The sequence below is a fragment of the Triturus cristatus genome, chromosome 11 (assembly GCF_964204655.1).
Source record: "Triturus cristatus chromosome 11, aTriCri1.1, whole genome shotgun sequence".
Classification (NCBI taxonomy): Eukaryota; Metazoa; Chordata; class Amphibia; order Caudata; family Salamandridae; genus Triturus; species Triturus cristatus.
In genome coordinates this window covers 372248580-372275683 of record NC_140594.1, presented here as the reverse complement: position 1 = coordinate 372275683, position 27104 = coordinate 372248580, and the positions used below count along the sequence as shown (strand labels likewise).

The 27104-nt window shown below is 40.0% G+C and overlaps 1 protein-coding gene across 2 annotated transcripts in view; it reads right to left on the bottom strand.

Annotated features, from left to right (window-relative positions):
- Positions 1 to 12473: 12473 nt before the first annotated feature.
- CIAO1 (cytosolic iron-sulfur assembly component 1) overlaps positions 12474 to 27104 on the bottom strand; it is a 132068-nt gene continuing 117437 nt past the window's right edge. For both annotated transcript variants that reach the window (XM_085634312.1, XM_085634313.1), the window contains exons 6-8: positions 26527 to 26728; positions 25687 to 25774; positions 12474 to 12957 (exon numbers count right to left, since the gene is read on the bottom strand). In XM_085634312.1, the coding sequence (XP_085490438.1) occupies positions 12723 to 12957; positions 25687 to 25774; positions 26527 to 26728 (525 nt within the window). In that variant the 3' untranslated portion in view covers positions 12474 to 12722. The remainder of the gene's footprint in view (positions 12958 to 25686; positions 25775 to 26526; positions 26729 to 27104) is intronic.

Sequence of the window (27104 nt, the reverse complement as noted above, 5' to 3'; positions counted from 1 at the left end):
GAAATTGGTCACACGTGCAGAGATCCCCTTGGTTTGCGTTTTATCAGTAGTGCACTACACAGATAATTAGCACTAACCTTGGGTGGGCGATCCGGCGCTGCGGGAGGCCGGCAGGGCTCTTATCGCACCTCCGGGCGCGGGGGGCAGCGTCATGGCAGGTGCCCGATGCGGGACTGATGGGAGATGTAGTCTCCCCAGTGGCCGTCCCCCTCACGGCAGGAAAGTGCAGCAGTTGTTGCCCGTTCCCCTCACAGCAGGAAAGTGGTGCAGCTGATGGCCGTTCCCCTCACGGCAGGAAAGTGGTGCAGGGGATGGCCGTCCCCCTCACGGCAGTGATACGTGCTGTTTACCAGCATCCCGCGCTGCGGGAGGCCGGCAGGGCTCTTATTGCGCCTTTGGGCGCGGGAGGCAGCATCACGGCAGGCGCCGATGCAGGACTGCTGGGGGATGCAGTCCCCCCAATGGCCGTTCCCCTCACAGCAGGAAAGTGATGCAGCTGATGGCCATTCCCCTCACAGCAGGAAAGTAGTGCAGCTGATGGCCATTCCCCTCACGGCAGGAAAGTGGTGCAGCGGATGGCTGTTCCCCTCACAGCGGTGATATGCGCTGTTTACCAGAGTTCTGCGCTGTGGGATGCCGGCAGGGCTCTTATCGCGCCTCCGGGCACGGGATGCAGCATCACGGCAGGCGCTGATGCAGGACTGCTGGGGGATGTAGTCTCCCCAGTGGCCGTTCCCCTCACGGCAGGAAAGTGATGCAGCTGATGGCCATTCCCCTCAGGGCAGGAAAGTGGTGCAGCTGATGGCCATTCCCCTCAGGGCAGGAAAGTGGTGCAGGTGATGGCCGTTCCCCTCACAGCGGTGATCTGTGCTGTTTACCAGAGTCCTGCGCTGTGGGATGCCGGCAGGGCTCTTATCGCACCTCCGGGCGCGGGATGCAGCATCACGGCAGGCGCTGATGCAGGACTGCTGGGGGATGCAGTCTCCCCAGTGGCCGTTCCCCTCACGGCAGGAAAGTGATGCAGCTGATGGCCATTCCCCTCACAGCAGGAAAGTGGTGCAGCTGATGGCCATTCCCCTCACGGCAGGAAAGTGGTGCAGCTGATGGCTGTTACCCTCATGGCAGTGATACACGCTGTTTACCAGTGTCCCATGCTGCGGGAGGCCACCAGGGCTCTTATCGCTCCTACGGGCGCAGGAGGCAGCGTCACGGCAGGTGCCGATGCGGAACTGCTGGGGGATGTAATCTCGCCAGTGGCCGTTCCCCTCACGGCAGGAAAGTGAAGCAGCTTATGGCCGTTCCCCTCACGGCAGGGGTGAATGGACATAATATCGAATTTTAAATATCGAGCAAACATAATATCGAGTTTATAAAATCGAATGTATCAAAATATCGTCTGTCAGTATATCGATTGTCAAAATATCTATTTTTTTTTAAATATCGAATGTTAAAATATCGAGTCTAAAATATCGAAAGGACAAAATATAGTTATTTTGTTAAGGTAAGTAATATCGAAAATGATAATGTCGAATTAGTAAAGAAACCTAATTTTTTAAATATTTAAATTTTATGAATGTTATAATAATAATGTAAAAATAGTGTATATAATAATAGTTAAAAATTTTGCTAAAATGTCAGTTTTATAAATTTTAGAAGCGGGATGTTGGGTTATTAGAAGATAAGGGTGGGGAGTGTTTTAAAAATATATATATATATAAATTATATGTAAATAATAATTTGTAATTGTTGAGAGTAAATATATTGTTAGGAGATAATAGTAATGTATTATTTGTTATTAAGTTTATTTGTAATATAAAATATAGGAGTGGGATGTTGGGTTATTAGGGGATAAGGGTGGGGAGTATTTTAAAAAATAAATAGTATAATATGTAAATGTTTAAAAAATGTATGAGAGTATATTTTTATGAGATATTAATAATTAGCCACATTTATATATACATATATTGTTTTATAAATGTTAGGAGTGGCATGTTGGGTTATTAGGGGATAAGGGTGGGGAGTGTTTAAAACAAATATATATAAATAATATGTCAATAATATTATGTAATTGTTGAGAGTAAATATAAATTTAGGAGATAATAATTTTATAATTTTTTAGAAAGCTAATTTTTAATATTAATTATATGAGTGGGATGTTTGGTTATTAGGGGATAAGGGTGGGGAGTATTTTAAAAATAAAAATTAATAATATGTAAATATTTAAAATAATTATGAGAGTACATTTGTTATGTGATAATAATAAATTGTCACATTAATATATAAATCAATTGTAAAAAAAATTCTATGAGTGGGATGTTGGGTTATTAGGGCATAAGGGTGTGGAGTATTTAAAAAATTGAAAAGTGTATAATATGTTAATTAAAAAATGTTAATTGTTGTGAGTAAATATATATTTATGAGATAATTATAATTCGAATATATAAATACATTATGAGTTTTTGCAATTTTAGGAGTGGGATGGTGTGTTATTTGTCGGTAAGGGTGTGGAATGTTAGCAAAAATGTGTAATTTCTCATATGTTAGTAATAAGTAATATTTGTTGAGAGTTTGTAAAAGATAATAAAAATGTAATTAATATTTTGTTATTTAAAAGTGACTGGAGTGGGAATAGTAAATTATATTAATTTACTATCCACCACCTTCCCTGGTTTTATATTGACTGGAGTTGGAATAGTAAATTACATTTATTTACTATCCAGCACCTTCCCTTATTTAATTCTGATAGGAGTTGGATTACTAAATTATATATATTTACTATCAAGTAGCTTCTTAGATTTTATACTGAGTGGAGTTGGAATAGTAAATTATATTTATTTACTATCCAGCACCTTCCCTGATTTAATATTCATTGGAGTTGGAATAGTAAATTACATTTATTTACTATCAAGCACCTTCCTTGATTTAATACTGAGTGGAGTTGGAATAGTAAATTATATTTATTTACTATCCAGCACCTTCCCTGATTTAATATAGATTGGAGTTGGAATAGTAAATTATATTTATTTACTATCCAGCACCTTCTTTGATTTAATACTGACTGGAGTTGAAATAGTAAATTATATTTATTTACTATCCAGCACCTTCCATAAATTAATCATGAGTGGAGTTGGAATAGTAAATTATATTTATTTACTATCCAGCACCTTCCCTGATTTAATATTTATTGGAGTTGGAATAGTACAATATTTTTATTTACTATCAAGCACCTTCCTTGATTTAATACTGACTGGAGTTGGAATAGTAAATTATATTTATTTACTATCCAGCACCTTCCCTGATTTAATATCGATTGGGGTTGGAATAGTACATTATATTTATTAACTATCCAGCACATTCTTGAATTTAACTCTGACTGGAGTTGGAATAGTAAATTATATTTATTTCATATCCAGCACCTTTCCTGATTTAATATTGAGTGGAGTTGGAATAGTAAATTATATTTTTTTACTATCTAGCACCTTGATTAATTTAATAGTGACTGGAGTTTGAATAGTAATTAATTTTTATTTACTATCCAGCATATTTCTGGATGTAATACTGACTGGAGTTGGAATAGTAAATTACATTTTTTTACTATCCAGTACATTTACTGATTGTATAGTAATTGGAGTGGGAGTACTAAATTATTTTTAATTTATATGTTTTTTTCAATAACTGATAGTTTTGTGGGCTATTTTTTATTTTTGTGTAATAGTATATTTTTAAATGGTTGTGTTTTTATGAAGTTTATTACAATGCTAATTCTGTGAAATAATCAGACTTTGACATTTGTTGAATGAAGTTTTTATTTTTATTCCAATATAGTTAGTTGGATTAGTAATTTTTTATTGGGTACATCATATAATTTGGAATACATATGTTGAATATTTGTATAGCATTTATTATTTTTCATTAACTTTGTGACATATATTACAATATTTACATTATATATTTGTCTTCATATATATTTATACATTGTTATTTTTAGTAATACATGTGTTGATAATTGTTAACACAAAATTGCTTTTAGTATGTTTGTGAGAAATATACGTTTCATGCAAAATAATATTGGTATATTAATTCACAGTACATTTTTCTATAATTCACATTTTTCATTTAATATACTAGTATTGCTTAGTACAAAATTGCATTTTCATATTGTACTTTATAAAACAATCAAATTTTCATATAAAATTTTTACATATATACACAATTAATTGAGTATTAATATTATTAATATGTGTATTATTAATAGTATTAATAACTACATTGGTTATATTTTCATTATTGTTGTAAAAGGAATATTGCATTTACATTTTATTGAGTTTAACAAAACATAATATAACTTTTATAGTATATTTTTTAGATATAGTAGTCATGTTTTATTAATATTATTAATATATATTTGTTAATAATATTAATATTTACATTATCTAAATGTTTAGTATTCTGGTGTCAAGTAATGTATTTATTTAATATTTTGATATTTTGGGTTCATGTGTTTGAAATGTTGAGGTAATAATTGTAATTATTTTTTATAATAATAATTAATATATGTGTTATATTATTTATTATTAATGTTGTACTAGTTTTAATATATTTTGTGAAATTAATAAAAAATTCTCATTAGAGAATATATTTTGGTAAAAGTTTGGGTAAGTTTACTGTATGTTTTATTATATTTAAGTTTAACATTTTTATTTATTCAATCCTTTTTGTTGAAGGGGACTTTTTTTTAACCGCTTAGTGTCGTTTTGGGTTATTTCGCCGGGATGAGATCGCGGTTGGGAGCTGTGTCGTTTGGAGGCAGGTAAGAGTTATTTATTTTTGTTTAAATTAGGTTTAAAGTTAATTTGAATGTAGTTAGGTGGTTTGTAGTGTATTTAGAGTTTGGTAGTTGTGTTTTTGGTGTAATTTAGGTGTGTGTTACGTTGTGTGAATTTTCGAGTAGGTTCCGTGTTTTTGGCTTCCTGTTTCGGTAGTACTATTTGTAGATATTTTTATGTGTATTGTCAATAAATGTTATTAAACGTTTTTTGAAGTTGTGTTTATGTATGTTTGTGTGGGTGGGTATGTCTTGTTTTGTTTTACAGGTTTTACTTTGACGACGTCGCTTTTTGGAGAATGTTGCCGTATTTTTTTTTTAAGAGGTGTGTCTTAGTTTTGTGAACTAATGTTTATTTAACACACTCTTAATTTTTCGCGTTTTCATGGAGCGTTTTTTTGTTTGTAAGCTTTTTCGGGTTTTTGAAGGGTTTGCTAATTGGATTTATCGCAAAAGGAATTGTTTTTGGATAAGTTGCTCTTTTTTTTGGAAGAGGGCGTGTATTCATTTTGTAATCTAGTCTTTATTTAACACACTCTTTTTTGTTTTTAGGATTTTCTTGGAGCGTTTTTTACATTTTACATTTTTTCGGGTTTTTTATGCTATTTTAAGTTGGATTTATCAATTAGAGGAATATTTTTTGGACATGTTTGCATTTTTGCATTTTTTTTGGGTTATTTAACGTTCTTTGGGATACATTGACACCTGGATGGACTTGGAGGTTCATTTTCATTGGATTTGGTGCTACAACAACTGTAAGTAATTTTTTTAATGGTATGTGGGAGGGAAATGTTTTGCTATGTATTGTATTTTGTAAAATATTATTATTTTGTCAATATATTTGTCTTATTTTATCAATTGTATATATTTGACAAATTAATAATGTTTCATGAAGTAATGGACGTATTTTCTTTATGCATATGTTTCTGCTTTATATGAGAATGTTTTCATTAATGTTGACATTGGAATTAAAGGATGCTTTTTGCAATTAGGGATAAGTATTCTAAGCCTCTAGTTGTAGGATAGAGTGTAACTTGGCTTTGTAGAAGTTCATACATTTTATTTGTTTGCTTAGTTACTTTTGGTTTAATTAGTGTAATGGATTGTTGTATCCTTAGTTCCTGGTAGCTTTGCTCCTTTTGAATACTTTGTAGTAGTTTTTGAAGTGTGGGTGTACCTCTCCCTGTTGTTGCCTGGAAGGCATTATGCCATCCTTCAACGGCGTTGTTACTTTTGGCTTCCTTGTTTAGGGTACTGAGGTACACGTTCCACCATGGTATGTGGAACTTTGGTAATCTTCTGTGGCCTGATCGGTGTAGTCTCCCTACCCATGTGTCCTCAAAGTAATCCAGTAGTGGACTTAACTTTTCTTCATTTCTTTTGTAGAATGGACTCTCTATTAATACGTTATAGTGTTCTGGTACGTCAGTCACAGGGACATAGGCTAGGGCTATCAGTTTTTTTATATGGTATGCTAAGGTGCTATCTGTTACGTATTCTACACTCAGTGTTGACTTTTGGAGAAATCTCCAGAGGCATTGATTAAAATGATAGTAGCATCCTTGTATAGATGTATGGGGGTATGTTTTTAAAATAGCATGAATCATGGCTATTTCAAAATCCATTATTATTTTATGTGGGAAGTAATTTGGATTTTCTGCTTTTATTTTGTTGAGAATCTCTAGATAGGTACTTTGAGTTTTGTTTGGGAGTAAGCAGTAGATGAAGGGAATGTTAGTGTTTTGGTACATAGCATGTACTGTGTACAGTTGATAAAATGGCTTAGGACATATTTTAAATGTGCCATCTATCATCCAGGTGTTGCATTGTTGGAGTTTAGTAAAGTTATTAGCAGTGGCAAACATTATTATACGTTTTTCACTGTTTTTATTGTCAAAGAAAATAAATGGCTCTTTATTATGGGTAATGCTTAGTTCTTGTGGGATGTTTACTTCTTGGAAAGTTTTAGGGATAGGTATGGGAGTTGTTGTTTTCTTTTTTTGTCTAATTATAATTTTTTTTAATGCATCAATGGATGGTAATTGTCCAGATGCATGTTGGGGTATTTGTAGTAGCTGTTCTTTTAAGATTTCCCTAGTGGGTTTTTCTGTGCTAGTGCTTGCTTCTTTGATATTTTCTAAAGCTCCTCTAACTTCAATTTCAGTAATATTTGGGGGGTGGTTGTGCTCATTGACAGATAATACAGTAGGTTCTTGAGTTGTGGCTCTTCCGTAGCATTTGTTAGCATAGTACTTGCTACATTTCCAGAAGACTTTTAAATCTTTCTGTTTTTCTTGCGTATAGACATAACCCATGTAACATAGGAGCATTTTTCTTTTTTGTGATAGGATGAATTCTGCGCCTTCAGTCATGGTGATGTGTTTAGTTCTAAAGAAAATGTAGATATAATTAAACTAATATAATGTGATGAAATAATGTGTTACAAAGATATATATTTGTTGATATATACTTACAATTTTGATGTAGATGTGGAAAAGATTTTTCTTTTGGTGTTTGTTGGCTGTTATTTTTCGTAGGGAGTTGGTATATCTGTTGATATATAAAAAATAATGTTAATACATTTTCCAGTATTTGTTGTAGGTGATAGGGGAATTGGGAAAGGGTTTATTTAAATTAGCTATAATATCTATTTTCTTTCAAGTAATTATTTAATATACTTACTTTTTGATTAGCTTTATTTTCTCTGTTGTTGGAGATAATTTTTGAGATTGCTGGAAGAGTCTGTAGTGGAGATATAAATAAATGAAAGCATTTTTTAGTTTATTATAATTTCATAGTATTTCTTACTACTTTGTTCCCTAATTCATGTTTTTTAAAAGATAAATTACTTACTTTTTGATTAGCTGTATTTCTTTATTTGTCGAGGAATTTTCTTGTGCTTGCAAGTATCTGTAGTGGAAATATAAGTAAATGAAAGTGCATTTTAGTTAAATATAATGCCTATGCATTTCTTTAAACAATTTTGTACAATTAAAGCTTTACCAAAGATTATTTACTTACTTGTTTCTGTTTGAGGTTTTGTCTCTACAGTATATCTTGTTGTTAGGAAAGAATCTGGTAGCGTTGTTTCTTCAGTTTTCTTGTAGTGTTGAAGTGGAACAGAGTAAAAAAAAAAAATTTTCATGCTGTTGTGTTAATTAGTTAGTTTGTCTCATTGGTTGGTTTAGTTACTCTTCCATTCTGATTTGTTGTTGTGTTCAGTTTGATTTCTTTTTTTCTTGGTGTTTCCATATATGGAAGATGCTAATTAAGTAGTAGTAATGTATTTGAAGTATATTTCATTGTTTTAATTATATTTATAAGTATTGTAATGCTTTATATGTTGTTGTTTGTTTTGTTTAGTATATATATTTATAATTTTATCGAGTGGTTTTAGTAAAAGGTATTTTTAATGGTTTTCATGTGTTTGTAAAATGTATTTATATTAGTTATTTATATTATGTATGTTTATGTAGGAAAAAAGTCAGTTTTATATGCATTTATATGTTATAATGGGTTTTATAATTAGTCGATATTATTGTAGCTTCGATATTGTAGGCTGTCTATATTGTGATTTTCGATATTATGGTTCTGTATTAGGTAATTGTATGGCTTTTGATATTTGTATAATCGATGTTTTGTGTTTCGATAATGTCATAAACGATATTTTGTTTCGTCGATATAGTGGGTTCGATATTTTAGTGCATTTTTAATTAAGTATTGGTGGTCGATTTAGTGGTTTACGATATTTTGTCGTCGATATTGTGTGTAGTCGATATTTTGTCTCTCGATATTAAGTCACTGATCCCACGGCAGGAAAGTGGTGCAGCTGATGGCCGTTCCCCTCACGGCAGGAAAGTGGTGCAGCTGATGGCCATTCCCCTCACGGCGGTGATACGCGCCATTTACTAGTCTGTATTTCTTTTTGGCTCTACACAGTCCTGCTTCGTAGCGCTAAACAGCATAAGTCGTGCAAGATCTGGTAAATTTAATATCAAGTTCAGAAAGCAGGTTCCAATGGCTGCAGTGTGCACCAAGCCCCTGCCACTTTATTGTCTCACTTCCTCTTTCTCTGAATGAATCAAACCGTGGTGATTCTTGACAGTTGTGCGTAGCAGAGCAGCAGAGTTCCGTGGAGAAAGTTAACTCCCTGGATATTAAGTTATGCAGGTTTCTTGTCCCATGGCTGAACTAACATGAGCTCTCAAGCATCAGTGAGGCACCTTTGCAATGCCACTAAAGTCTAAGCAATGCTGAACAAGGTCTTTCATCCTTTTAAAGTGTTTATTTCTGTGACGGTGTTCATTGGGCAAGGGACCTGCCATTGCAAAAAAACTCCAGCAACCTAAATTTAAATCTGTGCACATGTACCCGTTTTATTCTAAAATAAAATTAAAAAAACACAACCAGATTTGTTTTTAAACCTCACCATTTTTTACTTTAAAGAGACCAGAGTTTGGGTAGCTAGTGAATAGTCGAGTTTTGTGTGTTAAAAAAAATAATCTATTTGCATATTAAATATATTTTTCGTAAACTAAGATATTACAACTAGGAACATGTTAATATACAAATCAGCTTTATACCTAAAGCTCAATGGTAAAGTCACTAGCTCTTGCATAGACGAGACCTATTGGCTTTGCCAATGCTTGTTATAAAGATCTAAACATAAGGCGGATTTCTTTTGCATTGGCATTGTTTTTTTGATCAGTCACCTAGAGGTTCAGTCATGGTTGCTAGGTCTGGTATGAACCTACAATAGTACATAGTCATCGATAGGCACCTAAACAGTGAGGCGGGAAACCAATTTGAACTTGGCAGTCCCACAGCCAGTATCTCCTTTTTAACTACCTGAAATTCTCCTTTCCTCTACTATGTTGTTCCATGCAAATCCAGCTAAACGTGAATCCTGCAGGTCTGAAATCAGTCGATCCTTCCTCTATGTGGACCTCCATATGGTCTTGCTGTAACAGGTTCTTAAGGTCCACGATTGCTCCAACATCCGGAGTCCATGACCCATTGTGGGGAGCCCAACTAGTCTAAAAAAGTCCAAACAAATATTGGGGTCACTGCCCAAAAACATGTTTCTTCAGAGACTGAAGCATTATGGATAGTGCAGCCTCACACTTTATCATTGTTGACAACCCTTTAATCAGGGGCAGTGGAAATATGCGATTGTGCGGCTGCATCGTTTTTCGCTCAATTATGGATTTGCTGCATTTGCCACATAACCTATCATCTGCTGCATAATCTGAATATTTTAACAAAAAAGAAAAATTGTTTCTAGCTCAAACGGTTCAAACATTACAAACACTACAGCGGCACATGGTTTAACAAGTCATCTTTCTGTTGCTTATTGCTATATTTGGATGTTAAACTTGTACTAATAAGGTGCAATCAATGTCCAGACAGTGTCAGCAAGTGTAAAAAACACAAAAAGACAAAATAATACTGTTGCAAAAAAGTGCTGCATTATGTCGCCTAATTTGCTTTTTCTAGCAGCATAATTTCCTTAAGCCTACAGGATCATTTGGCCCTCCCCTGCTGCATGATTCCAATGGCTTTGGGCTCTCTAATCCTAATCTTCTCAGCTCTGCCCTTATTGTCCAATCTCTTCACTTCCCGTTGCAGGAGCACCACTGAGGTAACTGCACAGTTTTAAGAGCACATCATCCCCATGCAAACAAACATGGGCCTCTAGCCCAGATCCTGGTCCTTGTGCTCTAGCATAGATTTCTGTCCCTCCAAAGAACCCTTCACCTGTGAGACCTTCTGGTCTATGCCTTTGATAGTAGTTGTCAAGTCTTTTTTACTGGAGGGACTCCCTCTGGCTCAAAGAGTTCATAAAATAATGTCTCCCGATCTCTTTCTCTCTAAGGGTACATCCCGCAGTCACAGGGCGGAGGGAGAAGAAAACCCTCTTGTACTTCGCATCTTTATCATTAGAGGTCTTAAGAAACATGATGGGACTGCATTGGATACTGTGCTAAACAGAGCCACAGCAGCAGCTGACCGAAGGGTTCACCCACCTAAAGTCCTTCAGGAATGCCGAAGCCATTTCATGTTTTTCACACATAGGTTACCTGCATTAGCTTTCATGTTGGTAGGAGACGGCATGCATCTAATGGACTATGTAAGCTTTTTTTTTTTTTTTTAAAGGAGGGCAGGGCATTGTTTTCATTAGAACTTCGTCAAAGATTTTCGTTAATGAGGGGTGTGCAAGTGCACCCACAGGATTGATAGCCTTTTTTAAGCAGGGCTATTCTATCTTTTTTCCCTCCCTTTCTGCCTTTCATTTCTTGCCTCTCTACTACCGCCCCAAGTTTCTCCTTCCCCTCCACATTACTATCTTCTTGACCTTTCGTTTAATAACGCCTCTCCTCCTTTAACCCCTTCCTAGCCTCCTTTACCACGTCTTGCACCTTACTTCCCACTCAAGCCCATCCCTCTAACCTGGACCTGTCTATCTACCCTGTACCATCCGCCTCCCCGCATCTATCCAACACTTCTTTTCTTTCCCAATGTCCATCGCCTTTCCCAGTTTATGATGGTTCAGTTGATCTCCCTACAAATGCTTCAATGTAAATCGAGATATATTTTTCCTACAAGTTGTTATGCCATAAATTATACTTACATTCTCGGGCACAGTGGCGCAACAGAAACATTTAAATAACAAGCATTTTCAATGCAATAGGTCTTGCATTTGTGAGAGTTTAAGCTATTGGCATTGTAAATGACAATGCCTTTTATTTATATGTTTTGATAATTAACACATAAATAAAAGGCTTTGTCATTTACAATGCCAATAGCTCAAACTCTCGTAAATGTGAGACCTATTTTACTTGAAAGAAGGGGCCGCCATTGTCTCGGGCTGCTTGGAAAGTGAAAGCGCGCATGGAGCGCTGAATGTTGCAGAAAAGCATGTCCTGCCTGCAATAAGAGAAACTCAATAACGAAAATAGTGCTTGCAGATGAAATAAGACACACCTGCTAACAACAGAAGTAAAAGGGCCAGTCCTCATGGGAGGTTACAAATGAAGACAAGGCGGTACTAAGGAGAGACTAACAAGCCTATTAACGAATCAGAAGCCAGCATTTACAAAGAACAATGACACAAGCCAATGGAAAATATGGGCGGAGGGTGGGCAGAGCTTCAAGTCCATAATCAAATGCAGCATGCCTTGCAGAGCAGGGCATGCGCTGCCCAGGTTGGACCTAAAAATAGACAAATGGAGCAAAAGGAGGGCTGCAGGGGCCACTAGCTTCTGCTCTCAGCAGAGTGGGGCAGTAAAGCTACAAGCACTCACCACCTGCCAGTGTTTGTTTAAAGAGAAAGTAATCTAAGCCGTGGAGACTGCCTGCCTTACTTCTTGTTTGATCATTATTCAGCCTGCATAAGCATGCTTTTCTTATTCACAAAGTACACATTAACGCATTCACATGGAGTGAAAGTGTCTCCTTCTAAATGCCATTAATAACAGATCAATATAAGCACGAACAATTCACTATTATGCATCATGCTTATTGTACGATCACCCGGAACGGAAATATATGCTCTAAACTAATCAAATCAACTGCCATGGCAACACCATGGTATTAAGTTGGTCACTCCTCGGTCTCTCTGCAGGTAGGTCTACAGATGAATTCTGGGTTTGGAGAGAATCTCTTTACTAAGGAAAAATTAATTTTCCACAATTACAACTTTAAGCAATTCTAACACAATAGATCAGTGACACATACAATAGAGACAAATGTAGCCAAAGTCCCAGAAGCAGTGGGTTACATAGACTTGGGGTGAATTGCTTCAGGAGTTTCTGTATGCAGGACTGTCTTGTTGTTTACCAGCTCAATGTCTACGAGTTCAAAGATGGAGTTAATGGCAGCTGTGTCCAGGCTTTGCTTATTCGAGACGCTGGTATTTCCAGAATGCCATGTCGCCATCATCGCTGCAGGAAGCCAGGAGTCCAGCCTCCTTTGGGTGCCACACTACGCAGTTTACATCCTGGGAGTGGGCTCTTGGGACGTGACCCGTCAGAGAGAAAGTGGGTTGCTGTGGGTCGGAGCCAGGGTCTTCTTCAAACACTCGAATGGCATCGTCACCAGCTGCTGTTGCAAGGGCTCCTGTCAGGTGACACCTGCATAAAGCAGAAAACAACATTTATCTCAGAGAGGGGATGTCACTCTTCTCATGCCATAGCCACTTCATCCTGAACACCTCCATAAGAGCACAACCACAAGTTCACACCTAGCCACACATGATATACATATATATTACCTTAAAAGACAAATGAGCCAAAATCAGGAGTCAAAGGAAAGCATGCAGAGTATTTTAAAAGCCACTACCACAAAGCAGATTACAATGTTCTGCAAACCGCACCCTCATGCTTTTAGTGGCTGCTGACTGTTCCAAGAGCTGAGGCACTAAAAGCACTATTCAGATCTACACACATATTGCAAAATAGCTTCATTCCTTTAGGGCTTTGTCAGATTTTTTTGCATTTTCATGTGGATGGACAGGTGACATTTGCAGGGATCTCTGAATAGAATGCTATTCAATTAGGTAAGCATTCTCCCTCCTTATGACGAGGAGTAGAAATGCCTGCTGCAGAAATAATTGGGTCTCTCTCTGATTTTTATTGGAGCGCTGAACAAGATAGGTTAATGTACTCGGTCTCCTCCAGTCAAATTACCCAGAAGAGATATTTGGATCTGACTCCAATCCTCCTGCTATGCCGGATTAGGATCATGGTCATACAGAAGACGGCGATTCAGAGGCAGATAAACCTTCCTTCGTGTAATTCAGATGCTGGTCTGACCCAGCAATGCAGATAGTCAGACGACATAAACGTGCCCCTGTGACCCAAAGTTCCTGCCCTGCGTCAGAAAGCGTAATAGATCAAGCTTCTGTCTTGAAGTTAAACCCCAGTGTTTTTCCCACTTCCCCTCCAGATATTCAAAAAGGTTAGACTCTATTCATAGCAGCGTCTTAAACCTCCAGCCAACTCACCCTCTCACTGCTAGGTCCACACCCTGTTGAAACTGGCAAAACAGTTTCATTCTTCCAGAGACATGAAAAAGGTTTATCCAACTTGGTCAACAATATTTTGGAGGTCTCCAAGCTGATCCTGAAGGGCAGCCTAGATTCTGCACACATCGTGGCCAGGCCCATTGTCAAGACTGTCACGCTCCGCCGCTAGGTTTGGATAAGTTCCACTGTCTTCTTAGATATCCAAGGAACTCTCATGGACATGACCTTTCATGGCATAAAGCTGTTCAGATAGAAGGCCTACTTCTCTCTGCAACGCTTTAAGAACAGCAAAGCTACAGCTTGCTTGCTCGGCATAGCCTCCGTAGCAAAGCTGTTCTTTTAACAATATAGGAAATGTCGAGGCTACTTTAGGGCACAACATTCACACCACTGTTAACTTTCACAGCTGCTCTAAACACCCCAAGACATATCTGCTTCTTCCTGGGCAATGGTAGCTTAAGAGGATATCAACAACAGCAGCAGCAGATCCAAACCCAGCTATCTTCTGCCAGCTTTGCTGCCTCAAACCTATCTGAACCCCCCCCCTTATAGCAGCATATTGTGCTGGAGGAAGGGTCGCCCATATTTCCACTGATTGTAAAAATATCATGGTGGATTGATAGGTCATCGAGCTAATCCATAAAGGGCTACACCCTACACTTTCTCTGTGGACCACCCTCTCTCAATCAGAGCGTGCTCTTATGCACACGCCTCAAAACTAAATGCAGAAGTCCTTATCCGACTGAACAAAAGGGCTACAGAGGTGGTGCCTCAGGGAGAAAGAGGCACAGGAGTCTACTCCCTTTATTTCTTGGCCCAGAATAAGGAAGGAGGTCTGAGATGAATCATCAACATACACCTTATAAATTTGTTCAGTCAGCAGCACAAGTTCAAGAGGCTGTTGGCCCCTCAATGCAGCGTATTGTCTGGCATTCTGGATTTCCTGGATGTCTATTTCCACCTACCAATTTTCCCTATGCAAAGGTGTTACCGCAATTTTACGTTGGGGTCCCAGCACTATCAGTTCATGGTTGTACCGTTTGGACTGACAACTGTGTCATGCTTTTTTATGAGAGTGCTGGTAGCTGTGGTTGCTTCCCTACAAAGGGCCGGAGTCCATCTATGTCATACCTGGACAACTGACTGGTGAAAGCAGAGTTCTTTGCAGTGGTCAAACAAACCCTTAGCACATAATAACTCTCCTTTATGACTGGGGCTTTACAACCAACTCTCAGAAACCCCATCTTATTTCCATGGAGAGGATAACCTTCATAGGAGAGGTGCTCTACATGACCCACATGAAGGCTTTTCCTGATCGAGGATATCCAGGGGAGGACTCTGTTATTTTGATTCAAACCGAGATTAAAGTTCTTTCTGTTTTACATTTTTTGGGCCTTGTGCATCCTTTTGGTTCCACACACCAAATGGCAGCTGAGGGCCCCTCAGTAGCGCCAGACAATATAGTGACTCCAACTTCATGGGAGCCTTTTGGCTTGGGTACAGAATTTTGAGTGAGTCCATAAGGATCTACACTGGTAGATGGATTGCTCAAAACCTTTAGTGGGTTATCCCTTTAGCCCACTAGAAGACAAAGCCTACAGTGGTAACAGACTCCTCCTCAATAGGCTGAGGTGCCCATATTGGCGACAAGATGGCATAAGGACTTTGGTCAGCTTTGGACCAGCACCTGCAAATAAGCGAGCCGGAGCTGCAGGCAATCCGCCTTGCCATGAAGACATTCCTCCCTTCCATCTTAGGAAGCACCATTCAGATTTTGGCATACAACAGCAACACCATCTTTTATATTAAGACACAGGACAGTCTTGGGCTGCAGATCCTATGTAGGGAGGTATGGTGCCTATGCAGTGAAGGGAACTGTCTCAGTCAGTAGATCACTGTGCAGGCTCTCACAAAATAAGATGATATGCTAAGTCACCTCTCACTGGAGTAGAATGAACAGGAAAGCCATCCCAGAGTGAAGGATGCGATCTTCTCCAGACTGGGCTGTTCACAGATAAATCTCATTGCCACGACCCCGGACAGTTAGAGTTCTCAGTTGTGTACCATACACTTTCCTCTTAATGGTTGCTTGGGGGATTCCTTCAAGTTTAGCCTCTGGGCCTGCTATACACATATCCACTGATTCTGCTTCTGTCAAAGTTCTTGCACAAAGTGCAGGAGGATCGAGAATAGCTGCTACTGATCGCCCCAGACTGGGTGAAGAGAATCAAATATGCCGATCTGTTGGCACTAGTATTTAGTCTCTTCCTCTGCCACACATGTTGAGTGTGCCCTTGCAGTAGAATGGTCAGGTCCTTCACCCCAATCTTCAAACGCTGTGACTGCCCACCTGGACACTAAGTGTTGCCAGTCGTTTTGCCTTTTCTGATGAAGTCAGAAAGACAATACTTTGCAGTCTCGAATTTCCGACATACTGTGATTTGCACGGTCTCTTGCCCACTGGGTCTGGCAGTGGCTACAGTAAAATGTTATTTAGCTGCCATGTCCCTCTTCATGTGTCTTCCTGACCAACCATCCTTGCTTCGATTGCCACAGTGATGTGTTTTCTAAAAGGTTTGGTTTCCTGTGTTCCCCTCCCCTATTCATTGTTCTTCTGTGGAATTTCAAACTTGCGTTGACTTTTCTAATGACATCCCCATTCGAGCTGATGCACAGTCGCCCAGTTCTGCTTCTCACACTGAAGAATCTCTTATTGGAGGCAATAACTTCCGCTAATAGTTTCGGAGAACTTGATGCCCTCTCAGTTTGTCCACTTACTCTGTACTCTACTCTGACAAGTTGGTGCTGCGTACCTACCTTTCATATGGGCCAGTTTATCACACTTCTATTTTCTTCCCTCCTCCTAATTCAACCAAAGAAGAGAAACAGTAGCCTACACTGCACTACAGGTACAATACTACAACTGTACTCTCCAGGACAGAATGGATGATTAGTTCTTTGTGGGCTTCGTAGGAGCTAAAAATGACCAGGAGGGAACCATATTGACCATTTCACATTGGGTCATACTCAGTATTAAGATATACTTTAGACATGAAAGATCCTGCAGATGGTAAATGCGCCCACTTCAAAAGGGGCATTGCTGATTCCTTGGTTCTCAAGTGATATGTTCCAGTGCCTGAGATCTGGTGGGCAGCCACACTGTGAACCGTGCATCAATTTTCCTCAATGTCCATGCATGCAGTGATGCATACATTGCTGGACCGTGTTTGCATGACTTCCTAGGTTAATTAGCACGACTCTTTCCCGCCTCCCTAAGGATATTGCTGTGGGACTCATTCAAAAGGTAAGGAATCTGCAAGATGTAGCTATCAGAAGGAAAAGTCACTTACCTTTAGTATGATATTGCTTGTGGAAAAAATTATGCAAAAGCAGCCTCAATTCTGAAGCATGCTTTCTTTATACATTTCAGTCCAGTACCTAACTAGATGAATTAGAATTAGTGGGCTTCTTTAAAATGTTCAGTTCCTAAATGTGAACTTGTAATCAAAATGAAAAATGAATGGATCGCAAGGGCCAAGATGCTGAAAATGCTGAGGCCCTGATTCCCGTTTTCCAAGCAAACAGCCTTGAATTGCAGCACAGACAATGTAGCAGCGCTCGAATATCGCATTGCTGTGACATGTTAAATAATCTGTGTCAAAAGAAATTGTGACTTGCTGGGTATCATAGACATGTTACTATGTGTGTGGGGTCCCTTTTCTTGCTTTTGGAATCTGACCTATTTATCATTAGTCTTTACATTCATTGTTTTGTGATGTAAATAGTGCCTTTTCAGTACAATTGCGGAAGGGAGGAATGGGACCGGTAGAAGCAGTTTGTGCAGATTAGAGAGGAGAAGCTGTCTCTCCTTGGCTGACAGCCCTCCATGGATGGATTTGAACTGTGGACAAGACCAGCCACTGAAGCACTTTTAGCACTCCTCGGACAATTGGAAAGAAGCACGATGAGCAAGGTGTTTAGAAGAGGTTCATGTGTGCTTTAAAAGCAAGACATTGCCTAACACTCTGTGGGAGATTCTTAAGAGATCAGTTTCTGAACCCAGTCAACACGGGACCTTGTCTGTTTTGGGCAAACGCTGAAGGCCCCAGTCACTGGCTTCCTAGCAATAGTGAAGCACTAATGTAAATACTGGCTAGGTGGAGCTCCTTTGCAACCAACAGGACCAAAGATGCTGTTCCAACATCCATAGTTGAAGACGTGGCTTCCTCTGGTACTGGGCAGGTGGGGGGTATGGGATTTTTTCTGGTGAGAATATGAAAAGTGTGCAACAGTGCCTAATTTAAAAAAATAATAATAAGGAGTGGCAACTACTGGTTCCTCCAAAAAAGAGAAAATGAGAAAAAAGAAAGTCAGAATGGAAAGGAAGTGGGAAGGGTTGAGGGTGATTGTGGTGGTGCAGGCTCTGACCAAAAGCAATGAAGATGGATATGGGAGCAACAGAGGGGGGATGTGAGGGACAAGCAGCATATAGGGGAAAATAAGAGAGAGTACGAAAACACAATGCACTCTCATGGCGTGCTGAAGCAAAAAGAAACAAGCATTGAAAATGCAATAGGTCTCGCCTTTGATTAGGTTAAAGCCATTTGCTTTGCTAATGGTATTGTATAGCAAAGCAAATGGCTTTAACTTAATGAAAGGCGAGACCTATTGCATTTGTAATGCTTTTTTGTTTTTGGCGAGTTGTTCTGACTGCATGCATGGTACCTGCCAAACCCAGCAGTATTCCTCAGAAAGTTGGTGAAACGGCTGCAGTCATTCCTTCTCATGAGGACGAAAGTGGCTTGCTGGTGTCTACAGTGCACCGACGGGAGTATGGTAGTAAGAAGGGGAAAATAATCTATCAAATTAAGTGCCCTGTTGTGAAAGATTTTTACCTCAGAAATGGTTTTTTTCACAAGAATGCCATAACAGTGCATCGCCAAGCACTGATGCCACGCACACAGGTACAGCGCCAAGCGCTCATGGTAATAACACACCTTCGTGTTAATTGCAAAGTTTTATATTTACCAGTTTTCAGTCAAACCTTATCTTGGATATTTTGCAATAATGAAACGCCGAGCTTAGCAGTTCCATGGCCTGCATCTGTGTTACTCAAGATAAAACGTATAGAACGCAGGCTTTGAAAACAGTTCATCTTTCCATATGTACTCTTGAGAAGAGCCGCAATCTCTCCAACTTGTATCTCTTCAATACAGAACTAATGCTGTAGTCTGATTGTACCAAGCTTCAATGTGCTCATGCATGTAAACGCCGTCATGCACAAAGGTGCGCTGGCTATATGTGTAGTGTGAATGTTTAACCTGCTGTATTGCACTGCAAGCATGGGAATACATGAGGGCTTATATCTAGGCAGTAGAAGAAACCTACAAAGAGAACTCAATTTCCTATCAACCATCTGCACAGAAAGGGATGTCTCTGGATTTCCGATCATCCATCGTACAGGAAGTGACATAACTGGTTTCTGTTTCCCGCCCACGGCACCCTGCACTCCTCCTCTTTCCCACAAACGACTTAATGGCCGCAGCAAAACGGATGATGAAAGGATGCGTGCAGCAGGCACAGGTGCGCCTATCTGCACCTGCACCGTGTCCAGCACCAGGGACCCTGGTTCTGTCCCAAGCTCTGCTACCGTGCTGCACTCCTCTGTGCTTTCAGGCCTGGCTGCCGCTCACCACACTGCTGCCACACAATGAGAGTTCACATGTATCTCCTGCAAGTTCTTATGATCAACCACTCCTACGCCAACTGCATCCAGCAGGCCATTGCCAATAGCTCAAACTCATGAAATGCGAGACCCTATTGCATTGCAAATGCTTGTTTTTTCAACAATGGGAATTACAGGAAATTAAAGAGAAGAACATTTTAATTAAAAAGTTGTTAAAAAAAATACAATTTACTCTTCATCACCAAATTTGTTTGTAGAGCCCCAAGAGATACAGTGGAGCAGATCTGCCACAAAGTACAATAACACAAGCATTTGGAATGCAATTGGTCTCCCATTAGTGAACGTTGGAGTTAATGGTGTTGTAAACGACAATGTCTTTTGTTTATGGAGTGGATGTATGTGGTGTGGAATTTAATTATATGGATTGGATTGAACTTGTTAGTTGTGGAATTGTGTGGGGTGGAATAGTGTGTGTGTGTGTATTTGTGTAGTGGAATTATGTGGATAGTAATTATGTGGTATTAAATTAGCTGGAATTATGTAGAATAGGATTCAGTGTTATGGAGTGTAAATATGTGTATTGGTATGTTGTCTTGTGGCGTGGTATGTAGTGGAATTTAATTATGTGGTAAGCTGTTAAATTGTGTGACATGATGTTGAATTTTGCGGTGTGGATTGGATGCATTTGTTGTGTAAGTGTGTTGATTTGAATTATGTGGTTTGTTGTTGAATTATGTGGTGTAGAATGGAAATGTGTGGAGCTGAATTGCGTGGCGTGGAACTGTGTGGTACATTGAGTGAAATTATGCTGATGGGAATTATGTGGCATGGTGTGGAGTGTATTTGTATGGATGGTTGCTATGTGGCATAGCGGTTTTATGTGAGATGTATTTATCTGGTATTTAGTAGAGTATAATTAGGTGGCAATGATTAATGTGCACCTATATGCAAAGGCTATATTGAATGTACTTTATTATCCTTTATGAATAACGGTAAAACCAGCCGCAGGAGGACTGTCAAAATTATATGTGTTTGCAGGGCCTGTTTTAGCCTTAGTAAGTTGTTGGATGCAAAGTTAACCGACAGAAACTGCCACAACATTTCCAAAAAATAAATAAACAAAGATCCTGGAGATGCTGCCAGAAAGAGTACTTAAATGAAGGGTTTCAGGTCATATTACAATTTGGATGCAGCACTTTAAACCATCCCTTGCCCATGACTTAGAAAATAAATAACTTTTTACACTTAATTTAGGTGGCAAATGCAGATTTAATGAATAAAGCTTCAGCAGCATTTCAAATGTTTAAAAATGCAAACTCTAGGATTAGAACTCAGACATACAAAGTACACAGTAATCTAAATACAAAGTCTTGATCTGCTAGTTTGCTGGGTTTATGACACTGCCCTGGTGACATTTCATGTGAAGTCTAATGGCTCACTGGAGGAGGATGGAGTAGCCGACACAGCCATAAATCTCGGCAGGGAGCTCATTTATGGAAAAGAGCCACCTAGCGAAGCAAAGAGGTCCAGCTCGGCAGGCGCTCATGTGAGAAAATAAATAGCTGTTGTGTGTGAAAAGTGTGGCAGAGCAGAAAGAATACAGAGGAGCAGGACAGCATGCCAGGTCCATCATGTGGGGGAACTGCACGGAGCAGAGAGGCACACTGGCGAGAGAGCCATAAAAGCACAGATGTGGGGGGAAGAGCAACAGAAGGGAGACCTCTGAAACAGCCATGCCGCTGCGCATCGGGTTTGAACCAACGCCAATTAAGTCATTTTCCCCCCATTCCAGCACAAAAATTAGAAACATTGAGCAATAAATCTTACAGGCTATAAATAAATGAATAGTGTGTTAAACACAAAACATGTACAACAAAAAGCACCCGTAAATGGCGCCTGAAAATAAAGTGACCGTTGCATTTCAAAATCGGAATGTTTTTATTTATGTAGCTAAAAGAAAGCACTGCTTTGTTAATTTGCACAAGCACAGAGGCACACAATAATGGGTGCAGACTGCAAATAAACAGCGTGCTGTGTGGCGAAATTTTGAAGAGTGCTTCACGTTTGCAGTTAACTTCAAGGCAAACGCTTTCAAGGAATACAAACCGAAGCAGTGCTGGGGCCAAGGTGCCCTCTGTTAGCCTCGGTCGGGGGCACACATGAGTGCACCATTAAAGACCTCGGCAGTGGGTAGCAGGGGGCAGCGAGGATCTGCAGCATGCAGCTGAAGTGCTCCCTGGAGTCAAAAGGCAGAAGCAGTAACCTGAAAAGTGTGAAGAAGAGCGGCTACTTGCGCAGGCACACAAGAGCTTTTTCGTGCAGCGGGGGCCGGGAGAGAAGCCAGAGGAGCCGGCCGAAGTACTAGGAGATTGAAAAGAAGTGGCACAGCAGGCCGCCCATGTGCAGCATTTCGCTCAACTCCTCTAAGTAACAAGATGTCCTAGCCGGCTGTGCCCTGCATCTGTGGGGGACTAGGACAACTAAGAGACACTGAGTCAGTTTTGATGCAGGTCAGTTCACACAGAGGCCCAGAGCTCTGCGCACGCTACTACAAGCAAGATTAGCCAGAACGGAAGGCAACCCCAGCAGGCCAACCAACAAGATAAAAACAAATGTAAAACCATGATGAAGTAGCGTTTACAGCAGTTTTATATAGCGCGAACTCTACACAAAGATATTGAATCACTGTGCATGAGCACCGGTTAAATTACACAAGATCACATTCATGTTTTGAGGCACGGGGAGAAGTGATGTGCCCACAGGATTTTGAGCACGCCGAGATTCAATCATGGTTCTCAAATTCCAAATTCTGCAGTTCTGGGTGTAACGCCACAGTCAACCCTAAAGCTGGACAGATGTGGAGATTAAGACACACAGCGCCATAAAACGGAGCCTTGCTGGTGGTCGTATACGACAACTTGTATTTTTCTGCTTCTGTCATTGCATACAGATATATAATACTGATAAAGCAAGTAACATTACACCTGCAGCAAGCCAGGGCTATTGGCTTTGCCAATGGTTGTTGTTTGTGTTAGATAAATCAGCAACAACTACGGCTTCCTTGTAAAGAACATTAAAAATGCTTCCGTTCTGAAATGATGATACCAAAAGAACTATAACGAGTCTCCTTGAAGTTACCCCAAAAGCAGTGACGAGTGGGATAGAAAACCTGTGGACTGGAAATCCGCGCCTCTCAGGAATCTAGGTCTGCCCTGTCACTTCCTTGTATGGAAAAGCACTTCAAACGCCGGGGACTCTTCAAACGCGCATTCCTCCTCTCAGAAACACATGGCCCCATAAAAATAAGTGCTTTGCGACAGCAGCAAAGCAGGCCACCGAGTCCGGATCGGAGACGAAAGGGCGTGAACCCAAAACCCTCATTTCCAATGGCAGGCCACCGTTTAGCGTAAACGGTGACGCCAGCCAATGGAAATGAGGGGCGGGGCAACAAGCCCTCTTCTGAAAGTCCACCTTTATTTATTTATAAAGTTTTATATAGCGCGAACATGACCCGTGAGGGTATCAGAGCACTTTACAGATGATCAGAAGGAAGAAACAGGAAAGCAAACAACAACATAATCAAGAGAGGTACAGACTGTGTAAGCTCACAAATTGAGGAGAGTTACCTCCATAGGACCAAGCCAATAAGACATTGAACATGATCTAACATTCAAATAATACTCATGGGTGTAGATAATGAGTCAAATTGTGAGACCTATCTTGTACCAAGAATGAGGAACAAAAGATGTAAAGGAAAATGTAAGACTCTGATCTTCATGGAATGAGGACCACTGCCACGCACACACTTAATTGTTTGCATATCTAACACACATTAATGCCTGTAGTTCACTTACTCTCTGTAGAGATCTTACAGCTATTAAGAAGGTAGTCATTAACGTGATGTATCTGGGTACTGCTTTGTGCATGGGTTCGAATGGTTCTGTCATTAGCTGTGTTAGAACTGTGTTTAAGCTCGATATCGGGACTGGTTTTGTATAAAAATATTCTTTTAGTTATTTTATTTCCTAGAACCAAGCAAGCCTGGCACAGGTAAGTGATTTATACTTTGCAGTAATGATACAGTTTTGAATTGCAGTTGTATATACACTTTTGTTTGGTTACAGTTAGAATTACTGGTAATGCAATAGTGTCCAAAATTGTACATATACTTTGTAATTACTTTTCAATAGCAGGTCATGTAAATTACTTTGCAGATTACTTTTCTTACACAGTGCAGTATACCTGGACACTACACTGGGACATTTCCTGTAAACAGGTAAGTAAAAGCGTTTTAGTTATTTGGATACAGTTTTAGAGATTTTCATAGATTTCAACTCCACACTTACAAACTTTTTCATAGAAAAACAGTCAATGTTATCCTATGGGAGCAAATAGTGTTATCGGTTCAGAGGTAAGTACTTTGTTGTGGGCGTTAGGTTTCTGGGGTTAGATTCAGGGGTCCTCCAGGGTCGAGGATCCACTCTTCATATTCACCATTAGAGGCAACCACTAATATATACGACCCACCAAATGCAATAAATCTCGCCGAGCGAGCAGCGCATGCACTGCCACGCTGGGCGAGACCTAAAAAGTACTTCTCTAAAAGTGAGCATTTGAAAGATAAAAGCCAGCCAATCAGAGAGATGGCAAATAGCTTTAGATCAAAGGGAGGTACAACACAAGTTAGACAAGCTGGGACAAGGAAACCCATTAATTACGAAAGCAAATGAGAGTGACACTAAAGAAAACCAATGGTAAGCAATGGGTGGTCTGTAAGCGTGTGTAAGTTCTTGGTATGTCCAGAACAGGTCTTTTGCAACCAGGCAGTTTGTACTGTATGGTAGGCTCGACCTAAAATACAGTGAGAGAAAAACGTTTCTCTATCCTGGCGATGGAACTGTGGCTCAACCCTTCCATTTCAAAATCTACTAAACATCAGAATATATAGCTTTCAAGAAGGCGCTCTTAACATTGCTCTTTTCCAAGAGACTGAATGCCTAACTGCACAAGCTGGCAACACTTGTATCTATCTACAAGGTGAAAAGCCAAATTGTTGGTATCTACCAGTCCTTCAAAAGAATATCACATTAAAACAACTGTGGACTCTGGGAGAGTGAGTCACTGACATTGGAACAATAAGACAAACACTAGGACAGAGAAACATATTCTACAATAGGAATACACAGACCGTGAGATAGGGAGATATTCACAGTGGAATTGTGTAGGCCAGGGGTCTCAAACCTGTAGCTCATGAGCTACTGTAGCTCTTCAGCTACCTCTGAGTAGCTCACCTGTGTTCAGCCCATCTTATTAAATTAGAAAGCTTTTGCTTGGTTGAAATAATATATATATATAACAAAATTGAAAATATACAACACTAATAATATTAGTAGCTCTCAATTCATTGTATTGAACATTAACTGTAGGCCAAGTTACCTTGACAGTGAACATAAATACACTGAGATATGGCATGTACTAAGATTGGGACAGAGTGGCGACTACTTGTGGAAAGAGGAAGATGTATGCTGGACTGAAAGAGAAGCACCTATGAAAATGACAGGGAAAACACTTGCAGCAGAAGATGGAGAAAAGCGTACAGGGAAAATGTAACACGCAAACAGTGGTAAAACTGTACAGGACAATTAAGTCCATTGAACACTGTCTCAGGCACAGGGACACATATGAGTTGGGAAAAGTACACCCTTGGCAACAGAGCAGAGGCACCTACCTTAGTTGTAGGAGGCTCAAATTCAAGCAGAATTTCAGGATGATCAATGATTGTGGACATGCTTTAGATTAACTATTTACATGTTTATCCATGTGGATATTGTGAAATAGATCTGGCCTCCTGGACTCATAATGACCTTGCCTGAAGAATATGCTAACATTTGGTCAGGAAACACACTTCCATCAAGTCAAGAACCATAGTAATTTGAAAACAGATAACCAGGGGCAGATAACAAGTCTATTCAAATAGAGGGCAGATCTTTCCTGACACTCGGGTTTGTGAACTGCAGTAAGAGTCTCCATCGACTTTTGATTGTAAAACTGTGACACTGACTTGTTCTTGTCTACAGGATGCTCTCCCTCCTCTCTATTATCTGAAGAAGGTTCTCTAAGAATGTACATATCATGAATCTACATTCTTACCATGACACGTCGTACACCGTCCTGCTGTGGAATCCAGACAGGGTGCAGATGCACTTCCAAGTGGGGTCTGATCCGCTGCAGACAACCCCTGGAAAAGACAGATCGGCATAGAGCAAGAGATCATTACACATTTCATACAACAGGAAATACTTCATCTCCCCACACTTAGAAGGACTTACTGTTTGTCACACAGGATAGGTCTGTCCTCAGCGCTCAATCGCAAACAGGAGAAACACTGATCAACCCTTGTAGTAGGTTAAGCCATAACTTCCTCACAGAGTAGACAGACGTCATCACTTCCAGGACAGATCTAATCACTACTTGCGTTCAGCATTGCAGACTTCTTCACATCTGCAGTAGGAAATACTTACCTATCTCACACCAAGCAGGACAGACCTCTCTCATTGCTGCCTTACCACACAGAAAGTAAGATCTTAGAAATAACTCGCCCAAGATGACACACATCAGCACCATCAATTTGTAGGACAAACAAGAGCACCTCAAAAACAGTAGAACAGCCATCCCAGCACTGCAGTACAGACGTTAGCCACTTCTTTCACACAGACATCAGCACATAGCATGGAGGGGGTCAGCCCTCTTCACCCACATGAGAAATGACAATGCCTTGTACAAATGAAAGGCTTAAGCACCTCTTCGTAGGCATGACAGACTGAAGAAACCCCATCAGCAACACTCAGATACCAATCACCTCTGAAGCCACCATCATCTCCTCACACACAGGACATACTTTTATGCCCAATAGGCAGAACAGGATTCCACGCCTCATACATATGACAGGCTTCATTCTCCCTTCAGTTACAGGACAATCTGGACTGTTACCCTGCTCGTTTCCTGGTCTGTACTGGCGCCAGATGCGGACGGTTCGGTCATCACTGCAGGAAGCCAGCTGCTCTCCAGTACGGTCAAACGCCAAGCTCCAAACAGTGGACTCATGACCTTCCAAAGTAGCACAACATACCCAGTCATCCTCCTCCTCCCTGTACAGCTTCACAGTGTCATCATAACTGGCCGAAGCCAACAACTGCCCAAAAAAGTGCAAAACAAAAAAACGTAAATGGATTTCAAAGTGCTTAAAGAAGTTTACTATAACACTGTCAAGTTATTACTCATGGGGTAAACGGAGAGGGCACAAGCGGGCCTGAAAAGATGGTGTAGCAAAAGTCCTCCAACCATGATTTACACCAGACAGATGACCTCACTTTTTAAACTCTCAAGACTTAACTGCATCACAGTCCCAAAAACCTTGAAACAATAATACCCACCTTTGAAAGTGCTTAAGAGAAATTATAAGAATAGGTGGCCGTGACATCCATGGAAGAACAGATAGATGCAAAGATAAAAGCAGAATGAGGCAGGCAAAGAACAAAAGAGAAATAGAGACACAGAGATTTAGAGAT